The sequence below is a fragment of the Bos javanicus genome, chromosome 5 (assembly GCF_032452875.1).
Source record: "Bos javanicus breed banteng chromosome 5, ARS-OSU_banteng_1.0, whole genome shotgun sequence".
NCBI lineage: Eukaryota > Metazoa > Chordata > Mammalia > Artiodactyla > Bovidae > Bos > Bos javanicus.
Window position 1 is genome coordinate 63,903,353 of NC_083872.1, and position 25,246 is coordinate 63,928,598.

Genomic DNA, 25,246 nt, shown 5'->3' on the forward strand with positions numbered 1-25,246 from the left:
TATAAATCTGACCAAGGAACTAGCCAAAAATGAACTGAACCCACAACACCCACAAAAAAAGAAACAAAAAAGTCCTAGATATATTTTTATTATTTTTACGATCATTCTTTCTTTTTTTTTTTTTTAAGAGAAAAAAAAAATTTTAAGTCCTCTATTGTTCCTTTAATTTTCACTTTTATAACCTATTACTTTGCAAAAAAAAAAAAAAAAAAGACCCTATTTTTTTCTTCTTCAGCAAACTTCATATATATATATTTTATAATTTTTTGACCTTGTTTTTTTTGTTGTTGGTTTTTGTTTTTTCTTCTTTTCTTTAACATTGTATTTTTGAAATTCCAAACTCTACTCTAGATTTTTAATTTTCGCTTTTTGGTATATGTTATCAATTTTGTACGTATAGTTTTTTTTTATATAATTTCTGTGATTTTTTTTTTTTCTTCTTCTTCTCTGTTTCTTTCTCTTCTTCTTTTATATAACATTGTATATCTGAAATTCCAAACTTTACTCTAAATTTTCAATTTATGCTTTTTGGTATTTGATATCAATTTTGTACCTGTATTTTCTTTATAATTTTTGTGACATTGTTCGTATTTGTTTGTTTGTTTTCTCTCTTTATTTTTCTTCTTTTTTTTTTTTTTTAACATTGTATTTTTGAAATACCAAACTCTACTCTAGATTTTTAATTTTTGCTTTCTGGTATTAGTTATCAATTTTGTACCTGTACTTTCTTTATAATTTTCACGACCTTGTTTGTTTTTGTTTGTTCATTTTTTCTCTCTTTCTTTTCCTTCTTCTTTTCTTTAACATCGTATTTTTGAAATTCCAAACTATACTCTAGATTTTTAATTTTCGCTCTCTGGTATTAGTTATCAATTTTGTACCTGTACTTTCTTTATAATTTTTGCGACCTTGTTTGTTTTTGTTTGTTCGTTCTTTCTCTCTTTCTTTTCCTTCTTCTTTTCTTTAACATCGTATTTTTGAAATTCCAAACTCTACTCTAGATTTTTAATTTTTGCTTTTATGTATTTGTTACCAATTTTGTACCTTTAAGGACCCAATCTTCAGGACCCATTTTTCACTAGGGAGTGAGATTACTGGCTTGACTGCTCTCTCTCCCTTTGGACCCTCCTTTTTCTCCACCAGGTCGCCTGTGTCTCCTCCCTAACCTCTCTCTACTCTACCCAACTCTGTGAATTTCTGAGTGTTCCAGACGGTGGAGAACACTTAGGGAACTGATTACTGGCTGGATCTGTCTCCCTCCTTTTCATTCCCCCTTTTATCCTTCTGGCCACCTTTGTTACCTTCCTCCTTCTTCTCTTCTCTGTATAACCCCGTGAACATCTCTGAGTGGTCCAGTTGTGGAGTGCACATAAGGAAGTGACTACTGGCTAGCCCACTCTCTCCACTATTGATTCACCTCATCTCATTTGGGTCACCTCTAACTCCCTCCTCCCTCTTCTCTTCTCCATGTAACCCTGTGAACCTCTCTGAGTGACCCTCACTGTAGAGAAACTTATCATCTTTAATGTAGATGTTTTATCAATGGTGCTGTATAGAAGGAGAAGTTTTGAAACTACTGTAAAAATAAGACCGATAATCGGAAGCAGGAGACTTAAGTCCAAACCCTGACTCCAGGGAACTCCTGACTCCAAGGAACATTCATTCACAGGAGCTCATCAAATGCCTCCATACCGACACTGAAACCAAGCACCACACAAGGGCCAATAAGTTCCAGGGCAAGACATACCAAGCAAATTCTCCAGCAACAAAGGAACACAGTCCTGAGCTTCAAGATACAGGCTGCCCAAAGTCACCCCAAAACTATAGACATCTCATAACTCATTACTGGTCATTTCATTGCACTCCAGAGAGAAGAAATACAGCTCCACCCACCAGAACACCGACACAAGCTTCCCTAACCAGGAAACCTTGACAAGCCACCTGTACAAACCCACACACAGTGAGGAAACGCCATAATAAAGAGAACTCCACAAACTGCCAGAATACAGAAAGGACACCCCAAACTCAGCAATTTAAACAAGATGAAGAGACAGAGGAATACTCAGCAGATAAAGGAACAGGATAAATGCCCACCAAACCAAACAAAAGAGGAAGAGATAGGGAATCTACCTGATAAAGAATTCCGAATAATGATAGTGAAATTGATCCAAAATCTTGAAACTAAAATGGAATCACAGATAAATAGCCTGGAGACAAGGATTGAGAAGATGCAAGAAAGGTTTAACAAGGACCTAGAAGAAATAAAAAAGAGTCAATATATAATGAATAATGCAATAAGTGAAATTAAAAACACTCTGGAGGCAACAAATAGTAGAATAACAGAGGCAGAAGACAGGATTAGTGAATTAGAAGATAGAATGGTAGAAATAAATGAATCAGAGAGGATAAAAGAAAAACGAATTAAAAGAAATGAGGACAATCTCAGAGACCTCCAGGACAATATTAAACGCTACAACATTCGAATCATAGGGGTTCCAGAAGAAGAAGACAAAAAGAAAGACCATGAGAAAATACTTGAGGAGATAATAGTGGAAAACTTCCCTAAAATGGGGAAGGAAATAATCACCCAAGTCCAAGAAACCCAGAGAGTACCAAACAGGATAAACCCAAGGAGAAACACCCCAAGACACATATTAATCAAATTAACAAAGATCAAACACAAAGAGCAAATATTAAAAGCAGCAAGGGAAAAACAACAAATAACACACAAGGGAATTCCCATAAGGATAACAGCTGATCTTTCAATAGAAACTCTTCAAGCCAGGAGGGAATGGCAAGACATACTTAAAATGATGAAAGAAAATAACCTACAGCCCAGATTATTGTACCCAGCAAGGATCTCATTCAAGTATGAAGGAGAAATCAAAAGCTTTTCAGACAAGCAAAAGCTGAGAGAATTCTGCACCACCAAACCAGCTCTCCAACAAATACTAAAGGATATTCTCTAGACAGGAAACACAAAAACGGTGTATAAACTCGAACCCAAAACAATAAAGTAAATGGCAACGGGAACATACTTATCAGTAATTACCTTAAATGTAAATGGGTTGAATGCCCCAACCAAAAGACAAAGACTGGCTGAATGGATACAAAAACAAGACCCCTACATATGTTGTCTACAAGAGACCCACCTCAAAACAGGGGACACATACAGACTGAAAGTGAAGGGCTGGAAAAAGATTTTCCATGCAAATAGGGACCAAAAGAAAGCAGGAGTAGCAATACTCATATCAGATAAAATAGACTTTAAAACAAAGGCGGTGAAAAGAGACAAAGAAGGTCACTACATAATGATCAAAGGATCAATCCAAGAAGAAGATATAACAATTATAAACATATATGCACCCAACACGGGAGCACCACAGTACGTAAGACAAATGCTAACAAGTATGAAAGGAGAAATTAACAATAACACAATAATAGTGGGAGACTTTAATACCCCACTTACACCTATGGATAGATCAACTAAACAGAAAATTAACAAGGAAACACAAACTTTAAACGATACAATAGACCAGTTAGACCTAATTGATATCTATAGGTCATTTCATCCCAAAACAATGAATTTCACCTTTTTCTCAAGCGCACATGGAACCTTCTCCAGGATAGATCACATCCTGGGCCATAAAGCTAGCCTTGGTAAATTCAAAAAAATAGAAATCATTCCAAGCATTTTTTCTGACCACAATGCAGTAAGATTAGATCTCAATTACAGGAGAAAAACTATTAAAAATTCCAACATATGGAGGCTGAACAACACGCTGCTGAATAACCAACAAATCACAGAAGAAATCAAAAAAGAAATCAAAATTTGCATAGAAACGAATGAAAATGAAAACACAACAACCCAAAACCTGTGGGACACGGTAAAAGCAGTCCTAAGGGGAAAGTTCATAGCAATACAGGCACACCTCAAGAAACAAGAAAAAAGTCAAATAAATAACCTAACTCTACACCTAAAGCAACTAGAAAAGGAAGAAATGAAGAACCCCAGGGTTAGTAGAAGGAAAGAAATCTTAAAAATTAGAGCAGAAATAAATGCAAAAGAAACAAAAGAGACCATAGCAAAAATCAACAAAACCAAAAGCTGGTTCTTTGAAAGGATAAATAAAATTGACAAACCATTAGCCAGACTCATCAAGAAACAAAGGGAGAAAAATCAAATCAACAAAATTAGAAACGAAAATGGAGAGATCACAACAGACAACACAGAAATACAAAGGATCATAAGAGACTACTATCAACAATTATATGCCAATAAAATGGACAACGTGGAAGAAATGGACAAATTCTTAGAAAAGTACAACTTTCCAAAACTGGACCAGGAAGAAATAGAAAATCTTAACAGACCCATCACAAGCATGGAAATTGAAACTGTAATCAAAAATCTTCCAGCAAACAAAAGCCCCGGTCCAGACGGCTTCACAGCTGAATTCTACCAAAAATTTAGAGAAGAGCTAACACCTATCCTGCTCAAACTCTTCCAGAAAATTGCAGAGGAAGGTAAACTTCCAAACTCATTCTATGAGGCCACCATCACCCTAATACCAAAATCTGACAAAGATCCCACAAAAAAAGAAAACTACAGGCCAATATCACTGATGAACATAGATGCAAAAATCCTTAACAAAATTCTAGCAATCAGAATCCAACAACACATTAAAAAGATCATACACCATGATCAAGTGGGCTTTATCCCAGGGATGCAAGGATTCTTCAATATCCGCAAATCAATCAATGTAATACACCACATTAACAAATTGAAAAATAAAAACCATATGATTATCTCAATAGATGCAGAGAAAGCCTTTGACAAAATTCAACATCCATTTATGATAAAAACTCTCCAGAAAGCAGGAATAGAAGGAACATACCTCAACATAATAAAAGCTATATATGACAAACCCACTGCAAACATTATCCTCAATGGTGAAAAATTGAAAGCATTTCCTCTAAAGTCAGGAACAAGACAAGGGTGCCCACTTTCACCATTACTATTCAACATAGTTTTGGAAGTTTTGGCCACAGCAATCAGAGCAGAAAAAGAAATAAAAGGAATCCAAATTGGAAAAGAAGAAGTAAAACTCTCACTATTTGCAGATGACATGATCCTCTACATAGAAAACCCTAAAGAGTCCACCAGAAAATTACTAGAAATAATCAATGACTACAGTAAAGTTGCAGGATATAAAATCAACACACAGAAATCCCTTGCATTCCTATACACTAATAATGAGAAAACAGAAAGAGAAATTAAGGAAACAATTCCATTCACCATTGCAACGGAAAGAATAAAATACTTAGGAATATATCTACCTAAAGAAACTAAAGACCTATATATAGAAAACTATAAAACACTGGTGAAAGAAATCAAAGAGGACACTAATAGATGGAGAAATATACCATGTTCATGGATTGGAAGAATCAATATAGTGAAAATGAGTATACTACCCAAAGCAATTTATAGATTCAACGCAATCCCTATCAAGCTACCAACAGTATTCTTCACAGAGCTAGAACAAATAATTTCACAATTTGTATGGAAATACAAAAAACCTCGAATAGCCAAAGCGATCTTGAGAAAGAAGAATGGAACTGGAGGAATCAACTTACCTGACTTCAGGCTCTACTACAAAGCCACAGTTATCAAGACAGTATGGTACTGGCACAAAGACAGAAATATTGATCAATGGAATAAAATAGAAAGCCCAGAGATAAATCCACGCACATATGGACACCTTATCTTCGACAAAGGAGGCAAGAATATACAATGGATTAAAGACAATCTCTTTAACAAGTGGTGCTGGGAAATCTGGTCAACCACTTGTAAAAGAATGAAACTGGACCACTTTCTAACACCATACACAAAAATAAACTCAAAATGGATTAAAGATCTAAACGTAAGACCAGAAACTATAAAACTCCTAGAGGAGAACATAGGCAAAACACTCTCCGACATACATCACAGCAGGATCCTCTATGACCCACCTCCCAGAATATTGGAAATAAAAGCAAAAATAAACAAATGGGACCTAATTAACCTTAAAAGCTTCTGCACATCAAAGGAAACTATTAGCAAGGTGAAAAGACAGCCTTCAGAATGGGAGAAAATAATAGCAAATGAAGCAACCGACAAACAACTAATCTCAAAAATATACAAGCAACTCCTACAGCTCAACTCCAGAAAAATAAACGACCCAATCAAAAAATGGGCCAAAGAACTAAATAGACATTTCTCCAAAAAAGACATACAGATGGCTAACAAACACATGAAAAGATGCTCAACATCACTCATTATCAGAGAAATGCAAATCAAAACCACTATGAGGTACCATTTCACACCAGTCAGAATGGCTGCGATCCAAAAGTCTACAAATAATAAATGCTGGAGAGGGTGTGGAGAAAAGGGAACCCTCTTACACTGTTGGTGGGAATGCAAACTAGTACAGCCACTATGGAGAACAGTGTGGAGATTCCTTAAAAAACTGGAAATAGAACTGCCTTATGACCCAGCAATCCCACTGCTGGGCATATACACTGAGGAAACCAGAAGGGAAAGAGACACGTGTACTCCAATGTTCATCGCAGCACTGTTTATAATAGCCAAGACGTGGAAGCAACCTAGATGTCCATCAGCAGATGAATGGATAAGAAAGCTGTGGTACATATACACAATGGAGTATTACTCAGCCATTAAAAAGAATACATTTGAATCAGTTCTAATGAGGTGGATGAAACTGGAGCCTATTATACAGAGTGAAGTAAGCCAGAAGGAAAAACATAAATACAGTATACTAACGCATATATATGGAATTTAGAAAGATGGTAACAATAACCCGGTGTACGAGACAGCAAAAGAGACACTGATGTATAGAACAGTCTTATGGACTCTGTGGGAGAGGGAGAGGGTGGGAAGATGTGGGAGAATGGCAATGAAACATGTAAAATATCATGTAGGAAACGAGTTGCCAGTCCAGGTTCGATGCATGATGCTGGATGCTTGGGGCTGGTGCACTGGGACGGCCCAGAGGGATGGTATGGGGAGGGAGGAGGGAGGAGGGTTCGGGATGGGGAACACATGTATACCTGTGGCGGATTCATTTTGATATTTGGCAAAACTAATACAATTATGTAAAGTTTAAAAATAAAATAAAATTGGAAGAATAAAAAAAAAAAAAATAAAAGCATTGTAAATGAGGATCTGGCAACATTCCTAGAAGAAGCTAGTTGAAATACACATATTGAAGATTTATTGATAATTTGTCCTTAAGAAATTAAGAATTGGAAAGCTTTAAAGGACACTCTGCCAAAGAATAATCCATAAGACAAAAGATAAAATATGTCATGGAATTACAGAGATAAGATCTAGTTCTATCTTTTAATTTTTAAATTAGGAAACTGAGGTCCATTGTGAGGTGTTATTTTTCAAGTCATACAGCAAGTGAAAGAGGAGAGTGAAAAAGTTGGCTTAAAACTCAACATTTAGAAAACTAAGATCATAGCATCTGGTCCCATCACTTCATGGCACATAGATGGGGAAACAGTGGAAATAGAGACAGACTTTATTTTGGGGGGCTCCAAAATCACTGCAATGGTGACTGTAGCCATGAAATTAAAAGACGCTTGCTCCTTGGAAGAAAAGTTATGAACAACCTAGACAGCATATTAAAAAGCAGAGACATTACTTTGCCAACAAATGTCCATCCAGTCAAAGCTATGGTTTATCCAGTAGTCATGTATGGATGTGAGAGTTGGACTATAAAGAAAGCTGAGCACGAAAGAATTGATGCTTTTGAACTGTGGTGTTGGAGAAGACTCTTGAGAGTCCCTTGGACTGCAAGGAGATCCAACCAGTCCATCCTGGGGGAAATCAGCCCTGAATATTCACTGGAAGGACTGATGCTGACAGCTGAAACTCCAATACTTTGGCCACCTGATGCTAAGAACTGACTCATTTGAAAAGACCCTGATGCTAGAAAAGATTGAAGGCAGAAGAAGAAGGGGATGACAGAGGATGAGATGGCTGGATGGCATCACTGACTCAATGGACGTGAGTCTGAGTGAACTCTGGGAGTTGGTGATGGACTGGGAAGCCTGGCGTGCTGCAGTCCATGGGGTTGCAAAAGAGTTGGACACGACTGAGCAACTGAACTGAACTGAGCAGCAAGTTAGTGCAGTGGTAGGAGTAAGAATCAGATCAGACCTCCTTTCCTCTCTGAGAGTGAACTTCACCAGTGCAATTTTGTTTCATAGATTTTTACTGATTATAAAAGTAAGGCAAAACTATGATTAATGTCAAATGAGAATAAATTGCAGAGAAATATATACAGCATGAATTCATGTTTTTAAAGCACAAGCAACATTCATCTATTTATCTATCTATCATCTTTCTATTTGGGATTGCATGAACTTAAAGAAAAGTGGAAGCATATACACCATGCTAACACTGGATATTCATAAAAAGAATGAAGCAAGGGAATAAGAGAAAAAAGTAAGATAATAGAATTTTGTGAAATGGTAATATGAAAATGGCATCACTGATTTGGTGGACATGAGTTTGAGCAAGCTAGAGGGGGTTGGTGATGGACACAGAAGCTTGATGTGCTGCAGACCATGGGGTTGCAAAGAGTTGGACATGACTGAGCGACTGAACTGAACTGAATATGAAAATGAAGATTGTAAAATTCTATCTATAAAATTATTATTATATACAAATTGACTGTGTACATAGACAAAGGCTAGAAGGTCACTAGAATATATACACAGACCAGGACATGGACAAAAGAAAAAAGTCATTTTTGATCAGGGGTTGGGTTATGGGTATTTAAAAAATTTGTGTAGTTATTTAAAAATAGCTTTTCCAGTAATAAAAACTAAAAGAAATCAAATGAATCTCTTTTGTGAAACCACTGAAGCACACCTATTTTAACTCAGAACTGATAAAAAGACTTAATCACATTCAATAAAGCATTCACTTGGCAAAATTTAATCACCACCAAGAGCTTCCCTGGTGGCTCAGATGGTGAAGAATCTGCCTGCAATGTGGGAGACCGAGATTTGAACCCTGGGCAGGGAAGATTGCCTGGAGAAGGGAATGGCTACCCATTCCAATATTCTCGCTTGTTGAATTCCATAGACTTAGGAGCCTGGTGGGTTACAGTCCATGGGGTTGCAAAGAGTCAGACTCAACTGAATGACTAACTGATAATGGTAAGGACTGATAACTGTAACATTTATATGTTTCATGTATAAGTGTTTACATATACACGTTTGCATATTTGTGACTGCATAAATAGCCATTTGTTTACTATTTATTTATTTACTAAATTCATGCATACTTTCTTCTAGTAAATGATGTAGACAATGAAAATGGTGTCAAAAAGAGTTGGACTCAACCAAGTGACTGAAGTGAGTGATGCTTACTATAAAAATTTTGGAAAATTTAGGAAAGCAGAAAATAAAAATCACTGATAAACTTACTCAGAGACATCTGCTGTTAACTTTTTTCATATGTCCTTCCAGAACTTTTTCATGCATGTGCATTAAAAGATGGGATGATAATTTATTTGGTTATCAACTTTTTCCACTAAGTAGTATATTATGGCTATATTTCCACAGTAATAAAAATAGACACAATGTCATTTTTAATTAGCTATTCAACATTTCATCATAAGGAATTACAGTAACTGATGTTACAAATCTCTATAAATGGTAATTTGGTTTGATTCTATTTCTTCAATGATCATAAAAGACACATATATATGTATATACACACACACACATATACATATTTTGCTCTTGTCCTTTTTCCTTAGGATACATTTCTAAAAGTGACATTGTTGGGTATCATTGTTCTTAAATTTATATAACTCTCTAAAATTTTATACTCAAGTATCAAAAATACTAGTAGATAAGAAACCCTTTGTTATCAGAATAGTGTATCATAGAACAACCAGTATAAGCTTTAAAGTTTTTCTCATGGGTAAATGACTCATGTTTATCACTTCATTCCTCATTATAATTTGGGAAAACAAATTTGTATCAAAAACAAATTTGAAAGTAATCATTATGATGATCTATAACTTATGAAGGTCTGTATCTATATTTCAAATCACTCCTAATTATTTTTACCTCCTACTCTCACAAGTATGAGGTTATTGATGGTAGACTTTGTAAAATGCTCTGACATTTATGTGGAAGTCATGCAGCTACTATTTTTAAAGTGTCTACAAAGAAGACTCTTTGCAACTGTTCTCCAGCTTAATGGTAAATGTGCAAGAGGTGTGTGGTCTATCAAAAATATCAGCTATATCCTTAAGATTTGTTGTTGTTGTTTAGTTGCTTAGTCATGTCTGACTCTTTTTTGTGACCCCATGAACTGTGGCCCACCAGGTTCCTCTGTCCCCCAGGCAAGAATACTGTAGTGGGTTGCCATTCCTTCTCCAGGGCATCTTCCTGATCCAGGGATCAAACCCACATCTCCATGTTTCCTGAACTGCAGGCGGATTTGTTACTGCTGAGTCACTGGGAAAGTCTATCCTTAAGATATTCATAATTTATTAAAAGTAATGGGTCATTATTCATCCCTGGAGTTGGGAAGATTCCCTGGAGGAGGGCATGGTAGCCCACTCCAGTGTTCTTGCTGGGAAAATCCCATGGTTGGAGGAGCTTGGTGGGCTACAGTCCATGGGGTTGCAGAGATGGACACGACTGAGCAATGAGCAGCAGCAGCATTCATCCTTTGTATCACTGAAGATTTTTTAAGGGAAAATGGATAGAAGGGACTTGAAAAACATGAATTTTTAACGATTTGAGCTTCCCAGTGGTAAAATATATTATCTCTGGAAGTGGTGAACTTATCATCATGGGATGTATGGGAACAGATGTTGACTGATCATATATGAAAGATGGTGTGGAAAGGGTATCAGTATAAGTTGAAGACAGCACTTGCTCACCTCTCTAGGCCTCTTCTAGAAGGTTAAATATTATGTTGAAGGGAAAACAATGTACAGGTTCCAACTATTGATACATCATAAGCAAATATTAGGCCAGAGAATAACACCCAATTATTTCATACTTAAGAGAAACTGAATTTCACATATGAATATTACTTGTACTTTCAAAACCGGAGAATCTCAGCCATATTCTAGTGATCAAAATCTATATTATGTAGGCTATTTTAGTTTTTAATGACTATTTAGAATAAAAGATGTTAAATAAATTTTAGGGTCTATTTTGCTAAGGACACAATTGCTTGGTTGATTAAATACTATCTCTTGATAGAGATTAGTGAACTCAGGCTAGTTTAATGCTCACTTAATTCATATTGCTACATGGTTATTCTATTATTGAGGGATTTCTTAGATTTAATCTATCTGGGGGAAAAAAACGAGTTACTCAGTGAAGTGTTATATAAAATAATAATAAAAATAAGTTCTCTCTTGATTTAGACAAAATAGTGTGCTTGTAAGCTAACGTATTCTACTACCCACCTTCCCCCAGTTGGCTCTATTAAAAATAGTGCTGCAAAGAGAAATAAAAATCAAAAATAAATTATGCCTGTTGCACAGCATTTCACAGAGAGGATTTTATGTACAATTTAACAGTTCATGGAAAAAAGAATATTACCAGAGGCAAGGAAATTCTTCCTCTGAAAATAAGTGAAACCCAAATCATTATTAGCATATGCATTCACTTTTGGGAGGTAGGAGATATTCAGGTCTATGATTCATTTTAATATATGACCATGTGGTTTGTGCTTTAGGAGGGCTTTGGGGTTTGAGCTAAAGTCTTCCATACCAAGTTAGGTTTTGCTAAGAGCAAGTGGTTGGTTTTACACTTAAACACCTCAGTTGGCTCTCTATAGTACAAATGCATATGAATTGAACTAAAGAGGAAGAACCAAAGGGCTGGCTTCCATTGTTCTTTATAGTAACATATTTTATTGAAAGGAATATGAACTTCAGGAAGAAATCAATCTACATTTGAAGGAACTGACTTTAACAAGTTACCCTTTCTTCATCTATAAAATGGGTATAATACCACTGACTTATTTGGAGAATTGAATGTTCACAAGAGTAAGTTGCATAGCATCTGGCACACAGGAAAAAAGGAATACAATTCAGCTTCTTTCCTCTTTGTCTTTTTTCTAATAGGGGACTCTGCTGCTGCTGCTGCTAAGTCGCTTCAGTCGTGTCCAACTCTGTGCGACCCCATAGACAGCAGCCCACCAGGCTCCCCCGTCCCTGGGATTCTCCAGGCAAGAACACTGGAGTGGGTTGCCATTTCCTTCTCCAATGCATGAAAGTGAAAAGTGAAAGTGAAGTTGCTCAGTCGTGTCCGACTCTAGCGACCCCAGTGGACTGCAGCCCACCAGGCTCCTCCATCCATGGGATTTTCCAGGCAAAAGTACTGGAGTGGGGTGCCATTGCCTTCGAAATTCTAAATACATTAAAAAAAAAAAAAAAAAACGAAAACCAAACATGCTCTCCTACAGTTTGAGGAATGATATTCTCATCAACAATCTCAGCAGGAGGTCAGCTATCAGTTACATCAGTGGCAAAGTCCCTCTGGATGCAGATCTAAGCCATGTGAATAAATATCAGGGACCTGGAAGCAACTAAAGCATCAGGGGGAGCAACTTGTGAAGCTGTGGGGATGTCGGCCCAAGCCATTCAGAAATAGAAGCTCTTTGGGGAAAGGGCCATGTGAGCTCTCTCCCTCCAGTAGACCAGGGAGAAGGTGAAGCATAGCTCAGGAGGAGAGACCCCTTAGTCTGCCTTAGAGAGTTCCTAAATTCCTAGAAACTCTCCATGGAGGGTCTCTATGGCTATGAGGAACCCTGCACTGTTACCTGGTCCTTAGACTCCTGGAGGAAGAAAAGCAAAAGCTTAGAAAGCAGGATGGTGGATTATCATTAACTTGTTTTCAGGCTTCCCTGGTGGCTCAGTTGGCAAAGAATTCGCCTGCAATGCAGGAGAGCTGGGTTTGATCCCTGGGTTGGGAGGATCCCCTTGAGGAGGGCATGGCAACCCACTCTAATACTCTCGCCTGGAGATCCCCACGGACAGAGGAGCCTGGCGGGCTACAGTCCATGGGGTTGCAAAAAGTCGGACATGACTGAGTGACTATGCGCACGCACACGTGTGCACAAACAAACACACACACAACTTTCAGAGCTATGTATTCTCTAGCAAATAACTTCAGAATTGCTGTATGTATTCAATGTAGATGGTGCAGTCTATGGTAAAAAGCCTTTACAAATTCACTTTAATAGCTTTCATTTATAAATACAATTTAGGTGAAATTCATATATTGGCAAAAGTAGAGTTTTAAAAGACTCTAGAATATTCCTCTGAATACAATTCAATCTTAAGTATAAGAGGAAAAAAATCCCAGCTTTAAACAATACCTTTTAACGAAATACTAATTTTACATTCAGGTACCTGAGATCAATCTAACACAGTCCATACACCTAAAGTAGTTTAGCAGATTATAGAAACCAGTTAGAAATAGGGGGGTTGTTTATAAGATTATCTACCACCCCTGTATGGCAATGTCTGGGCACTTGATTTTACTATGTATTTGCTGTTATGTAAGATAAGCGGGTCTGGTGGAGCCACTTGTTGCCTCCACTTTACTTAAGTGGGCTTCCCTGGTGGCTCAGATGGTAAAGCATCTGCCTGCAATACGGGAGACCCAGGTTCAATCCCTGGGGCGGGAAGATCCCCTGGAGAAGGAAATGGCAACCCACTCTAGTACTCTTGCCTGGAAAATTCCATGGACAGAGGAGGCTGGTGGGCTACAGTCCGTGGGGTCACAAAGAGTTGGACACAACTGAGCGACTTCACTTTCATTTTCTTTCTATACTTACGTGATCCTCAGTTTCATCAAGAAGATCATCAGCCTGATTCTTGGAAAGTGTGACAATCTGAAGTGGTTCCAGTGAACATGGTAAATTTCCTAACTTGAAAGTACTTCTTTGTTATACAAAGACAATGGTTAAGAAATAAAACTTCAAGAAAGACTTCATATGAAAGCAACTTAGAATATGAATAGTTAAAGCTTAATTACAATTTTCACTGGTCAAAAAGAAAAGCAAATCAGATTTCCCAAGTATTTCTTGTTGTGTGGTATATACTCTACATAGAAGGATCAGTTATGTATACCTGGATAAAAAGGTAAGAGAATTTATATTTATTGATCACCTGCTTACCTTGCAGCCACCTTATGAGGGAGTTGTTAAAAATCTGAATTTATAGGGGAGGAAACTGAGATCAAAGGTCACAAAACCACTAAAACATGACACTGGAATCTGAACCTCAAAACCTGTTCCCTGAAAAAAATCTTATATCTGGGTGTACATGATGACATAAAATGTACTATCACATCACATGTACAGCATTACCAAAGAACAGGATGTTCTACGTAAAATGAAGTATTCAATATAATTGAATCCTACTGCCAAAGTGTTTGGCATTTAAGTCTGATTTCCAGTGGGAAGCCAGACATTGTGTTTGTAAAAATCATCCATGAATGTTAGTCCAAGTGAGAACCTAAGGGACTGACCTAAAATAAAGTCAGTAAATATATTTACTCTATTTCTGTCTTAGTCCTGGACAACTGGGGCTGCCAGCAGTTTCTAACTACTATATAACTGCTGAGGAAACTTTTTAAAAGATAGAGAAAACTGATTTCTATGAGTGGAACTAGTTATATGATTCATAGAAACTGCTCAAACTTTGAGCTGATTCATAGGAATGGAGATGGAAAGTGAAAGTGAAGTCGCGCGGTTGTGTCCAACTCTTTGCGAAGACCCCATGGCCTGTAGCCTACCAGGCTCGTCTGTCCATGGGATTTTCCAGGCAATAGTCTTGGAGTGGATTGCCATTTCCTTCGCCAGGGGATCTTCCCAACCCAGGGATCAAACCCGGGTCTCCTGCATTGTAGACAGACGCTTTACCGTCTGAGCCACCAGGGAAGCCAGATCCTTTTTTGGTTCAATAAATATTTTGTTTATGAAAACACCTGAAATTAGAAATGCAAGTGGGGTCAGGGGAGGGCAAATAAAAACAATGAAACATAAGGGGCAAGAGTTTGGAAAATTCAGTGTTGATTCTTGATCCATCATGTATCTCCATAGCCTATGGTTTTAGTCTCCCCCAAAGGACATGAGTCTGAGTAAACTCCAGGAGTTGGTGACAGACAGGGAGGCCTGGAGTGCTGCAGTCCATGGGGTCGCAAAGAGTTGGACACGACTGAGTGACTGAACTGAACTGAATCACCTTCTGAGGTTTTTAGCAACAAACATCATAAATGCTCATAAACTATGCAGCTCTGATGAAGCCAGGCATAGTGCTTGGTTCAGTGGCCTTCCAAAACAAAATTCCAGACACTGATAACATACATTTGGTAAAGTAGTATTTCCCGTGTTCACTCTAAATTTACCTCCTGTTGATTTCATTGCACATCTCTTCCTCATTGTCAAGTGAAAAGAGAATACTCAGATTTCAGAATAATTTAGAACATTTAAATCAATACATTCTAGATTTTTTCTCTTCTCTTTGCCAGGGTGCATTGGAATTTATGGTCTCTTTTAGTGATTACTCTTCCCTGGTACCAACTGACTGTCAGCTTTGTTATGACCTGCATTCTAATTGACACATCACAATTTCAGGGAATACAGCAAATTGAACATGAAAGCTGTGAGACTAGCTGACATTATAAAGTTCTTAAAAGAAGGGCTGCTGTGTGTTTTTCTTCATATGCCCATAGTGTCTAACACAACATCTCCCTCATGATAGAGCAATGGAGAGCTAAAATTTAATACATGTCTACATATGTCAGACTCGACTCGCATGCCATTGAACATGTTTCTACAATGATCCTATATTAATATTTTCATTTTATGAGGAAACTGAGTGTGTTGCCTAAGATCAAGTAGCTAGTAAACAGCAGGACTGATATATGAATTCATGTCTGTCTGACTTTTTATTTCATCATGTTATTTCCTGACCAGACTCAGTACCCCAACACATTAGACATGGAATGTCATCTTCACAGGGTTGTTTATCACTTCTCTAGTTCTAGCTGGTCTCAAGAGGGAAAAACCTTCTGCCCAGTAGAGCTGTAATTCACAAATGGCCTGATGGTCAATTGGAATGCCACATGTTATGGTCAATCACTTAGTGCGTAATTAGTGTGTAATTAAGAAGTGAAAATTAAGGCGCATACAGAACCAGTCTTTGTTAATAGTAATGATGCTTTGGGGATTGAGTCTTTCATTTTCATTATCACTGTAGAAAAACATGAGCAAAGGATAGGATGGCAATCTAAGAGGGGGAAAGAAGAGAATTAAGTGAAAATAAACTGGATTGTTGACTACTAAAATGTCCTTCAAAGGCAATTTTGCCCAAGTGGCTTTTTTAACATTTACTCTTATTTTCATTATAATCATGTTTGTAACATTTTCACAATTCTATGGTACTATCTGAAGAATTTTGTAATATTACTGTTCAATGTCACCTGTCTTCCAACAGAGATGCATTAAGTCTCTGCTTGAATATTCTCAGTAATGGAGAACTTACTATGATAAGAAAACACATTCTTACCTTCACATCAGTGTAAAAAAAAAAAAAAAAAAAAAACAACATTCCCTACAGTTTTCTTGAAATTATTCTTTAAGCATATCTGAAAGAACTATCTGGCAACATGCATTCCTAGGCTGGCTCTTTGGATACTGGAAAAGTCCTCAATGTTTATCAGCATTTGTGTGTGAAAGAGATAGCTACATGTGTCATCATATCATGTTTGTGTCACTAATCAAAGTCACATGATTTTGGTACTTTTTTAGTAGGTTTCTTTTTTTTTTTTTTTTTTTAGTTTTTAAACACTAAAACAAATATGTTTCAGCAAAAATTATTTAGTCTTTTTAAAAAATGATCACTTGCTCCATTACTCTTCCCTGGAGAATCCCCATGGACAGAGGAGCCTGGTGGGCTACAGTCTATAGGGTCACAGAGTTGGACACAACTGAAGCAACTTAGCATGCATGCATGCCCATACTTAGCTCTACATTAATGTTAACTGGCATAGTAAAATAGCACATGGGGAAGAAAATCTCTCAGTTTGCTAAATCTATATAGTTGATATTGTTTAGAGATCATGGTTGTTCGACATGAATGGAGGGAAATAATTTGCAGCTATTATTATTATGGTAAAAGATGAATTATCTATAGACTCCTATCATTTTATAACTAGTCCCTGAGTACATTTATTCATTACAACATAAAGGAGAGATTTCCTTACTTGTGTTCTCACCATTAATTTCTCGAAGTTCACTGTTAATTCCAACATCTATGGAATTCATTATTTTGTCGATCTGTGTGAAACAAAAAACATATAAAATGAATTATTACATTCGCTTTGTGTTGCACTTTTGTTTTTTAAATTTCTTATTTTTAGTTTTTATACAAATTTTAAAGGCTATTTCCATTTACAGTGATTACAAAATATTGGCTGTATTTCCTGTGTTGCAAGATATACCCTTGACCCTATCTTTTAGCCAGTAGTTTGTACCTCTTAGTTCCTCACCTCTGTATTGTTCTTCCGGCCTCCACTGGTAACACTAGCTTGTTGTTCTCTGGACCTGTGAGTCGGCTTCGTTTTTGTTATATTCAGTAGTTTGTTGTATTTTTTAGATTACATATATAAGTGATATCATATAGCATTTATCTTTCTCTGTTTGACTCATTTCATTGAGCATACAGCACTGCATTTTAAAATGACTTTCCACTGCCAGAAGCATATATTCTTGATATTATTGCCACTGCAAAACTCCAATTAAGAGATCAACAGAGAAAGATTTAAAGGGAGACAGACATCTTTTGAATTGCTTTTAGAAATACAAATTTAATTTCCTTTTCTTAAACTTTCGAAATCAACTTGCCTTTTCTCTGAATTTCCTAAAATGAACTTTGTTTGGACTTACATGGGTCAGTAAGTTAGACATTGTGAATTCTTTCAACTCAGAAGGGGAAGGAGCTGAGGATAAGTTCACGTGACAATGTCCATCTTCTTGGTCATTTGTCCTCTTGGATCTGAGAGCATGCATCTCGTCTGACCAGTGAAGTGTGGCCACTGGACCCAAGTTCTGATTAAATGGTATGACCAGCCACAAGCTTATTTGTAGCATATAATCACAAGAATCTAGGAATGGCAACAACTTGATTCTAAGAGATAAGTTACATTATTCACAGAGTTAATAAATATAAGAAATGGATAGATCTGAGTAAACTATCAGACTACTACTATGGAATTCATAGGAAAATATGACTGTCTCAGCTTTAGCTATTTATGCTTTAAACCCGGTCATCATCCTAGCAGCCTTAGTGAGACAGCAGGTTTCAGAAATGACAATGAGCATTACTTAAATGTCCCATTTTGTTCACCCTGAAATAGATACAGAGAGATTAAGTGATTTTCTCAAACAGCTCAATTCAGAATGTCAATACCAGACCATTTCTATTTCTCAGAATACTCTAGTGACCTATTGTGCTTCAAAACCTAATTCTACTGGCACAATCTTTTGAGAGACAAAATGTGACATTTTAGAATGAAATGCTGAGGAAGAGTGTGGTCCATTCTTTGCAGAAATTCAAGAAAAAGCAAGAGACTTTATTACTTTATGATGTAGTCCTCTTAATGGAGAAAGGATGATATATTATTAGCCTTAAAAGGGCATTTACTTCCTGAGTAATTCCAAGAAATTGAAGACTTTGTCTTTAAGTAGAGCTTAAATTGGTCATAATGGACTGCACACATTTTTCTTTAATGTCCAATAGTTGTAAAGGGAAATACTAAGTAACTTGTGTTTTTTGTATGATACTTGGAGAAGGGCCAGGACCTTTCTGTTTAATATTAAGATTATAAGAAGCTCTTCTGAAATTATAAGATATTTTAAAGAAGGAAGATGAGCTAACAGGGTTTAGCAATTAACAAAATGATATAAAGCAAACAAAAACACAAAGATTTTTCTCCATTTGTCAGCTGCAATGCTTAGTAGGGCACAATGTGAACATTTTCTTGTACCTCATAGCTAGTTATTACTTCTGCTTGATATCAATTTCTATGGAAACAACAGATATCCCCTCATGTGTGGAACTGTGTTTGTTTCTATGCTCGCTGTGAAATTATCATGTATTATCTCTAGAACTTTTCCCTTCCACTTGGATCTATTTGTGGTAATTTTTTTTCCTCTGAAAGACTTAAAAAGCTGAAAATCCCTTCCTCAAAACTCTCTTGATGCTAAAGCTTTATGTAAAGAATAACAAGAAGAACAAATCTTACTTCTTCCCATTCGGAAGTGAAAGATGGTGTTCTTTCAGAATTCCCTTTAGAGCTGTGATCAGCAGGTGAAGATTCACTCCAGTTAACTCTTGATGTTTTCTCATTTGAAGGGTAGGCAATGAGATCAGAATCCGATTTAGAGACAGTTTTGGATAAATGCATGTCGATCAGGGCTTTTGGTAATGACCTTATTCTCCCCAGGGTACACGCTCTCTCCACAAATCCCCCAGTGTTCACAATCCACTGGTCCCCATTCCGGGATCCACTTCTAGCTGTTCTTGTGCCAACAATGGTATGGTTTTCAAGTTGGCTGCTTTTTTTGTGAAAAATTGTTCTACTGACCACCTTGGGTTTAATTTTCTTTACCACAGGTTCTGATTTATTTTCTATTGGAGTTTGCTTGAAAGGCAAAGGACTATTTGCCAAACTGACTTCATCTTTTTCTTCTTCGCGTTCATCTCTTTTCCCATAGAGATGAAATGGATTTTCAGGGGACTCACAGGCTGGAGAGGATCCATGAAGGAGACCTGCAAATTGTCCAGGATCATATTCTTTTGGGGGATCAATGTCCTCCTGATGAGAGAGATCATCTGCAAAAGAGAAAAAAAAGGTCTGGATGCTCATTTGGAAAGGACTCTGAAAGCCCCGATACAATAGCAGCACCCTTTTGAACCTGTGTAATGTCCAAACAATTGATTTATTGTTACACAGTGATATCCTCACTTTATGAAATACCCATGACCCTACAGTGCCGTGTATAAAATAAATGTGTGTGTGTGTGTGTGTGTGTGTGCGTGTGTATACCAGATCTTCCTGATATACCTTAGGGTGTATTTCAAAGTTATGAATTGGGTATTAATTGAGTAATTGCCCACCCTTCTCCTTTGTCCTCAGGGAGTATATTTTATATTGGATAACAAAATTAGGTTTTCTTAATATGGGACACCCATGTTCAAACTTTTGGAGTAAATGAATCATTGTACAGTTAGGACATCAGGCAGGTAAATCAAGATCATATATAATGACATCCCTTTGCTCTCCCAGCAAATAAAATAAAAAACAAAACCTTGAAAAGAAGTATAATTCGGGATAATTGAAAGGTAATAATCCTAATGTGTTACTTCAAATATAAAATTAAGATTAATTCTACACAAATTATATGATTTAGACAAAAAGGATTTATCCATGCTTAACAGGCAAACAATGCAGTATCACTAAAAAGTGAGACCCTTTTACAGGAAACTGATGTTGCACTACTAACACAAAGCTGTCCTTTTCTTTCTTCTATGAAACAGATTTAGTTATTTTTCAATTTCTTCAGATCTTTAAAAATGTAATCCAGAAAAGAAACCAAAGAATAAAATTTTTATTACTTTAATCTTTTCTAAGATGAAACATAAATGTTCTCTGAGATTTAAAATATGTGCGTGTGCTCAGTCATGTCCAACTCTTTGTGGCCCCATGGACTGTAGCCCACCAGGCTCCCCTGTCTGTGGAATTTTCCAGGCAAATTGGGTTTCCAGGCAACCCAATATTGGAGTGGGTTGCCATTTTCTCCTGCAGGGGATTTTTCCGACCAGGGATCAAACCCTTGTCTCCTTTGTTTCCTACATTGGCAGGTGGCTTCTTTACCACTGCACCCCTTGGGAAGCCCTGAGATTTAAAATACACCATGCTTTTTTTAATGACCTAGTTTGTCTTTTAAAGACACAGTGTGTAAAAACCTGGCCAAAGAAATTAGCGAAGGGAGTCAGTCTACTTTTTTGACTGGTCACTTTAATTAACATTCAGCTAAATATTTGCCATGATCAAAAGTTAAATTACCTGATAAGGCTAGTCTTCTGAAAAAGTAAAATATAGTCAATGTGGTAGATAAAATATAACAAATTCAAAGCTGACTTGCTAATTCACAACTTAAAGAAGTTAGTTATTATTATAAACCAAAAACATCAAAGTTTTTATAAGTTAACAAGTAACATTTACTAGGCATGAGCTATTTACTACTCACTAAATTAGAGGTAATATTTCTATCCCCTTATGTGATCATCATAACAACTCTATGAAATGATTAATAACAATCATGGTTATCTAATTGAAAGAGATTTGGTCAGAATATGTAAACAAATTGTCAACCTCAATAAATCTCAATAGATATTTGCCCAAGGAATGCTACAGACAAATCAGCTTTCTTAATTGAAGTTTGGCCCCAGCTCCATATGCTTTTGTCTCTCTTGGAGCTAGTAGAAGCAGGTATGATCCTGGCTTTATATATTCTCCAGACCTCACCCAGGTTCCTCTTTAGCTGTCCCAAATGAAGATGTTCCCTTCCTAGACCTAACACAGTGCTGAGTAGAAGAAAAAAGTGTCAGGATGAGAGATCCATGAGACAATGATCTAAAAGAGAAACTATCTGTACCACCCCGTACTCTCACAAGTACTTTATCTTCTCATAAAAACTTTCTAGTATACTGGGCATGGATTTTTCCCTCCTCTTGCAACAGAGATTTTTCTTGGAGGAGAAGAGTGTGTGGAGTGTAAGGCAAAGCAGCCTTAAACTCTCTAAGGCTAGAGTATATGCCCTATTACATCCAATTTTTAGAAGTCAAAATTAATATGTAGACAACTTAACGCTGTTAAATTTCCCCAGCTAATAAGTAGTTAAGCTGAGATTCAAACTAAGGCCTATCAGATACTTATATCCATTGGCCTGGAAAATTTATTATTAAGATAAAAGAACAATCTAGGGCTCAAGGACAATCAAATAGGCTCTTTGTGGGAAGTGATATGTCTTTCCTGGTTATGACTATTTCTGGAATTTGGAAAAAAATGGATGAAAAGGATTTTTTTTTTCCTGCTTCATGGAGGTAAGCTTATACTAAGAGAAAGTAAAATATGGTGTTCTGTTTGAACTTATTGTCTCCTTTTTCTTGCTGGGCTACTTGGCTCTCCTATAATGCTTTATACAATAAGTAGGTTTGTATGAGATGACAGTAATGGGTAAATAATGCAGAAGGAAGCAAGAATTCTGAAATAAAGAAGTTTAGTTTGAGTATGAGAGGAAAAATTGAAATAGGGAACAGAGTACTTCAAGGCTGTATATTGTCACCTGCTTGTTTAACTTATATGCAGAGCACATCATGAAAAACGTTGGGCTGGATGAAGCACAAGCTGAAATGAAAATTGCCAGGAGAAATATCAATAACCTCAGATATGTAGATGACACCACCCTTATGGCAGAAAGCAAAGAAGAACTAAAGAGCCTCTTGATGAAAGTGAAAGAGGAGAGTGAAAAAGTTGGCTTAAAACTCAACATTCAGAAAGCTAAGATCATGGCATCTGGTCATCACTTCATGGCAACTAGATGGGTAAACAGTGACAGACTTTATTTTGGGGGCCCCAAAATCACTGCAAATGGTAACTGCAGCCATGAAATTAAAGGACACTTGCTCCTTGGCAGAAAAGTTATAACCAACCTAGACAGCATATTAAAAAGCAGAGACATTACTTTACCAACAAAGGTCTGTCTAGTTAAAGCTATGGTTTTTCCAGTAGTCATGTATGGATGTGAGAGTTGCACTATAAAGAAAGCTGAGCACCGAAGAATTGATGCTTTTGAACTGTGGTGTTGGAGAAGACTCTTGAGTCCCTTGGACTGCAAGGAGATCCAACCAGTCCATCCTGGGGGAATTCAGTCCTGAATATTTATTGGAAGGGCTGATGCTGAAGCTGAAACTTCAATACTTTGGCCACCTGATGCTAAGAACTGACTCATTTGAAAAGACCCTGATGCTGGGAAAGATTGAAGGCAGAAGAAGAAGGGGATGACTGAGGATGAGATGGCTGGATGGCATCACTGACTCAATGGACATGAGTTTGAGTAAACTCTGGGAGTTGGTGATGGACAGGGAGGCCTGGCCTGCTGCAGTCCATGGGGTCACAAAGAGTCAGACACAACTGAGTGACTGAACTTAACTAAACTGAACTGAAGGGGGGGAAAAAAAAACCCTGTAAATCACAGTCAAGAGGTTTCTGATCATGTTCACTATAGTGAGATATTTAGGAGCATAACATTATTTAAACTTTTCTTTGAATATTATTATTAGGTTACCATCCCTTCTGTGATTTGATAAAAATAACTATAATCACATCTCAAAAGTGCTTTATAATGTTCAAGTCCTCTAGTCACAAGCAGTCCCTTCTCTCAGTAAAAGAGAATTTGATTATTAGCTCATAAGCCTAGGCTTTTGAAGAATAGTTCTTGCCATTAAGACAGTTGATAGCATTCTTACCAAGAGTTCTGAAAAGGCAAATATTACCTATTTCAGTGGCCAAACCCTAAGAATTTCTCAAAGTAAAGACAGTGAGAAGCTGATATGGAACCTGCTGAGTACCTATTCAGTTGATTGAATGCAGTTACAACCTCCATGTGCACAGGCTCCTTTAGCCTTTAGCCACACTCCATCCTGTACCCATTCCTCCCATAGGATTTTAGAGGTTACGTGTGGCCAAGTACCTTGCTTTGGTCAGTGCATCAGTTGCATTCATCCCACACGCTAGCAAAATAATACTCAAAATTCTCCAAGCCAGGCTTCAACAGTACATGAACCATGAACTTCCAGATGTTCAAGCTGGATTTAAAAAAGCAGAGGAACCAGAGATCAAATTGCCAACATACTCTATATCATAGAAAAAGCAAGAGATTTCCAGAAAAGCATCTACTTCTGCTTCATCGACTACGTAAAGACTTTGACTGTGTGGATCACAACAAACTGTGGAAAATACTTAAGTGAAAATTAGAAAAGGCAGAGGAACCAGAGATCAAATTGCCAACATCCACTGGATCATAGAAAAAGCAAGAGAGTTCCAGAAAAACATCTACTTGTGCTTTATTGATTACGCCAAAGCCTTTGACTGTGTGGATCACAACAAACTGTGGAAAATTCTGAAAGAGATGGGAATACCAAACCACCCTACCTGCCTCCTGAGAAATCTGTATGCAGGTCAAGAACCAACAGTTAGAACTGGACATGGAACAACAGACTGGTTCCAAATCAGGAAAGGAGTACGTCAAGGCTGTATATTGTCACTCTACTTATTTAACTTCTATGCAGAGTGCATCATGAGAAATGCTGGGCTGGATGAAGCACAAGCTGGAATCAAGATTGCTGGGAGAAATATCAATAACCTCAGATATGCAGATGACACCACCCTTATGGCAAAAAGTGAAGAAGAACTAAAGAGCCTCTTGATGAAAGTGAAAGAGGAGAGTGAGAAAGTTGGCTTAAAACTCAACATTCAGAAAGCTAAGATCGTGGCATCTGATCTCATCACCTCATGGCAAATAGATGGGGAAACAGTGAAAACAGTGACAGACTATTTTGGGAACTCCAAAATCACTGAAGGTGGTGACTGTAGCCATGAAATTAAAAGATGCTTACTCTTTGGGAGAAAAGCTATGAACAACCTACACAGCACATTAAAAAGCAGAGACATTACTTTACCAACAAAGGTCCTTCTAGTCAAGGCTATGGTTTTTCCAGTGGTCATATATGGATGTGAGAGTTGGACTATAAAGAAAGCTGGATGCCAAAGAATTGATACTTTTGAACTGTGGTGTTGGAGAAGACTCTTGAGAGTCCCTTGGACTGCAAGGAGATCCAACCAGTCCATCCTGGGGGAAATCAGTCCTGAATATTCACTGGAAGGACTGATGCTGAAGCTGAAACTCCAATACTTTGGCCACCTGGTGTGAAGAGCTGACTCATTTGAAAAGACCCTGATGCTGGGAAAGATTGAGGGCAGGAGAAGAAGGGGACAACAGAGGATGAGATGGTTGGATGGCATCACCGACTCAATGGACATGAGTTTGAGTAAACTC

The 25,246-nt window shown here is 37.2% G+C and overlaps 1 protein-coding gene across 4 annotated transcripts in view; it reads right to left on the minus strand.

Annotated features, from left to right (window-relative positions):
• Positions 1-25,246, minus strand: part of ANKS1B (ankyrin repeat and sterile alpha motif domain containing 1B) — a 1,160,119-nt gene that overhangs the window by 512,264 nt on the left and 622,609 nt on the right. For all 4 annotated transcript variants that reach the window (XM_061417010.1, XM_061417008.1, XM_061417009.1 and 1 more), the window contains exons 13-14: positions 19,369-19,958; positions 17,329-17,401 (exon numbers count right to left, since the gene is read on the minus strand). In XM_061417010.1, the coding sequence (XP_061272994.1) occupies positions 17,329-17,401; positions 19,369-19,958 (663 nt within the window). The remainder of the gene's footprint in view (positions 1-17,328; positions 17,402-19,368; positions 19,959-25,246) is intronic.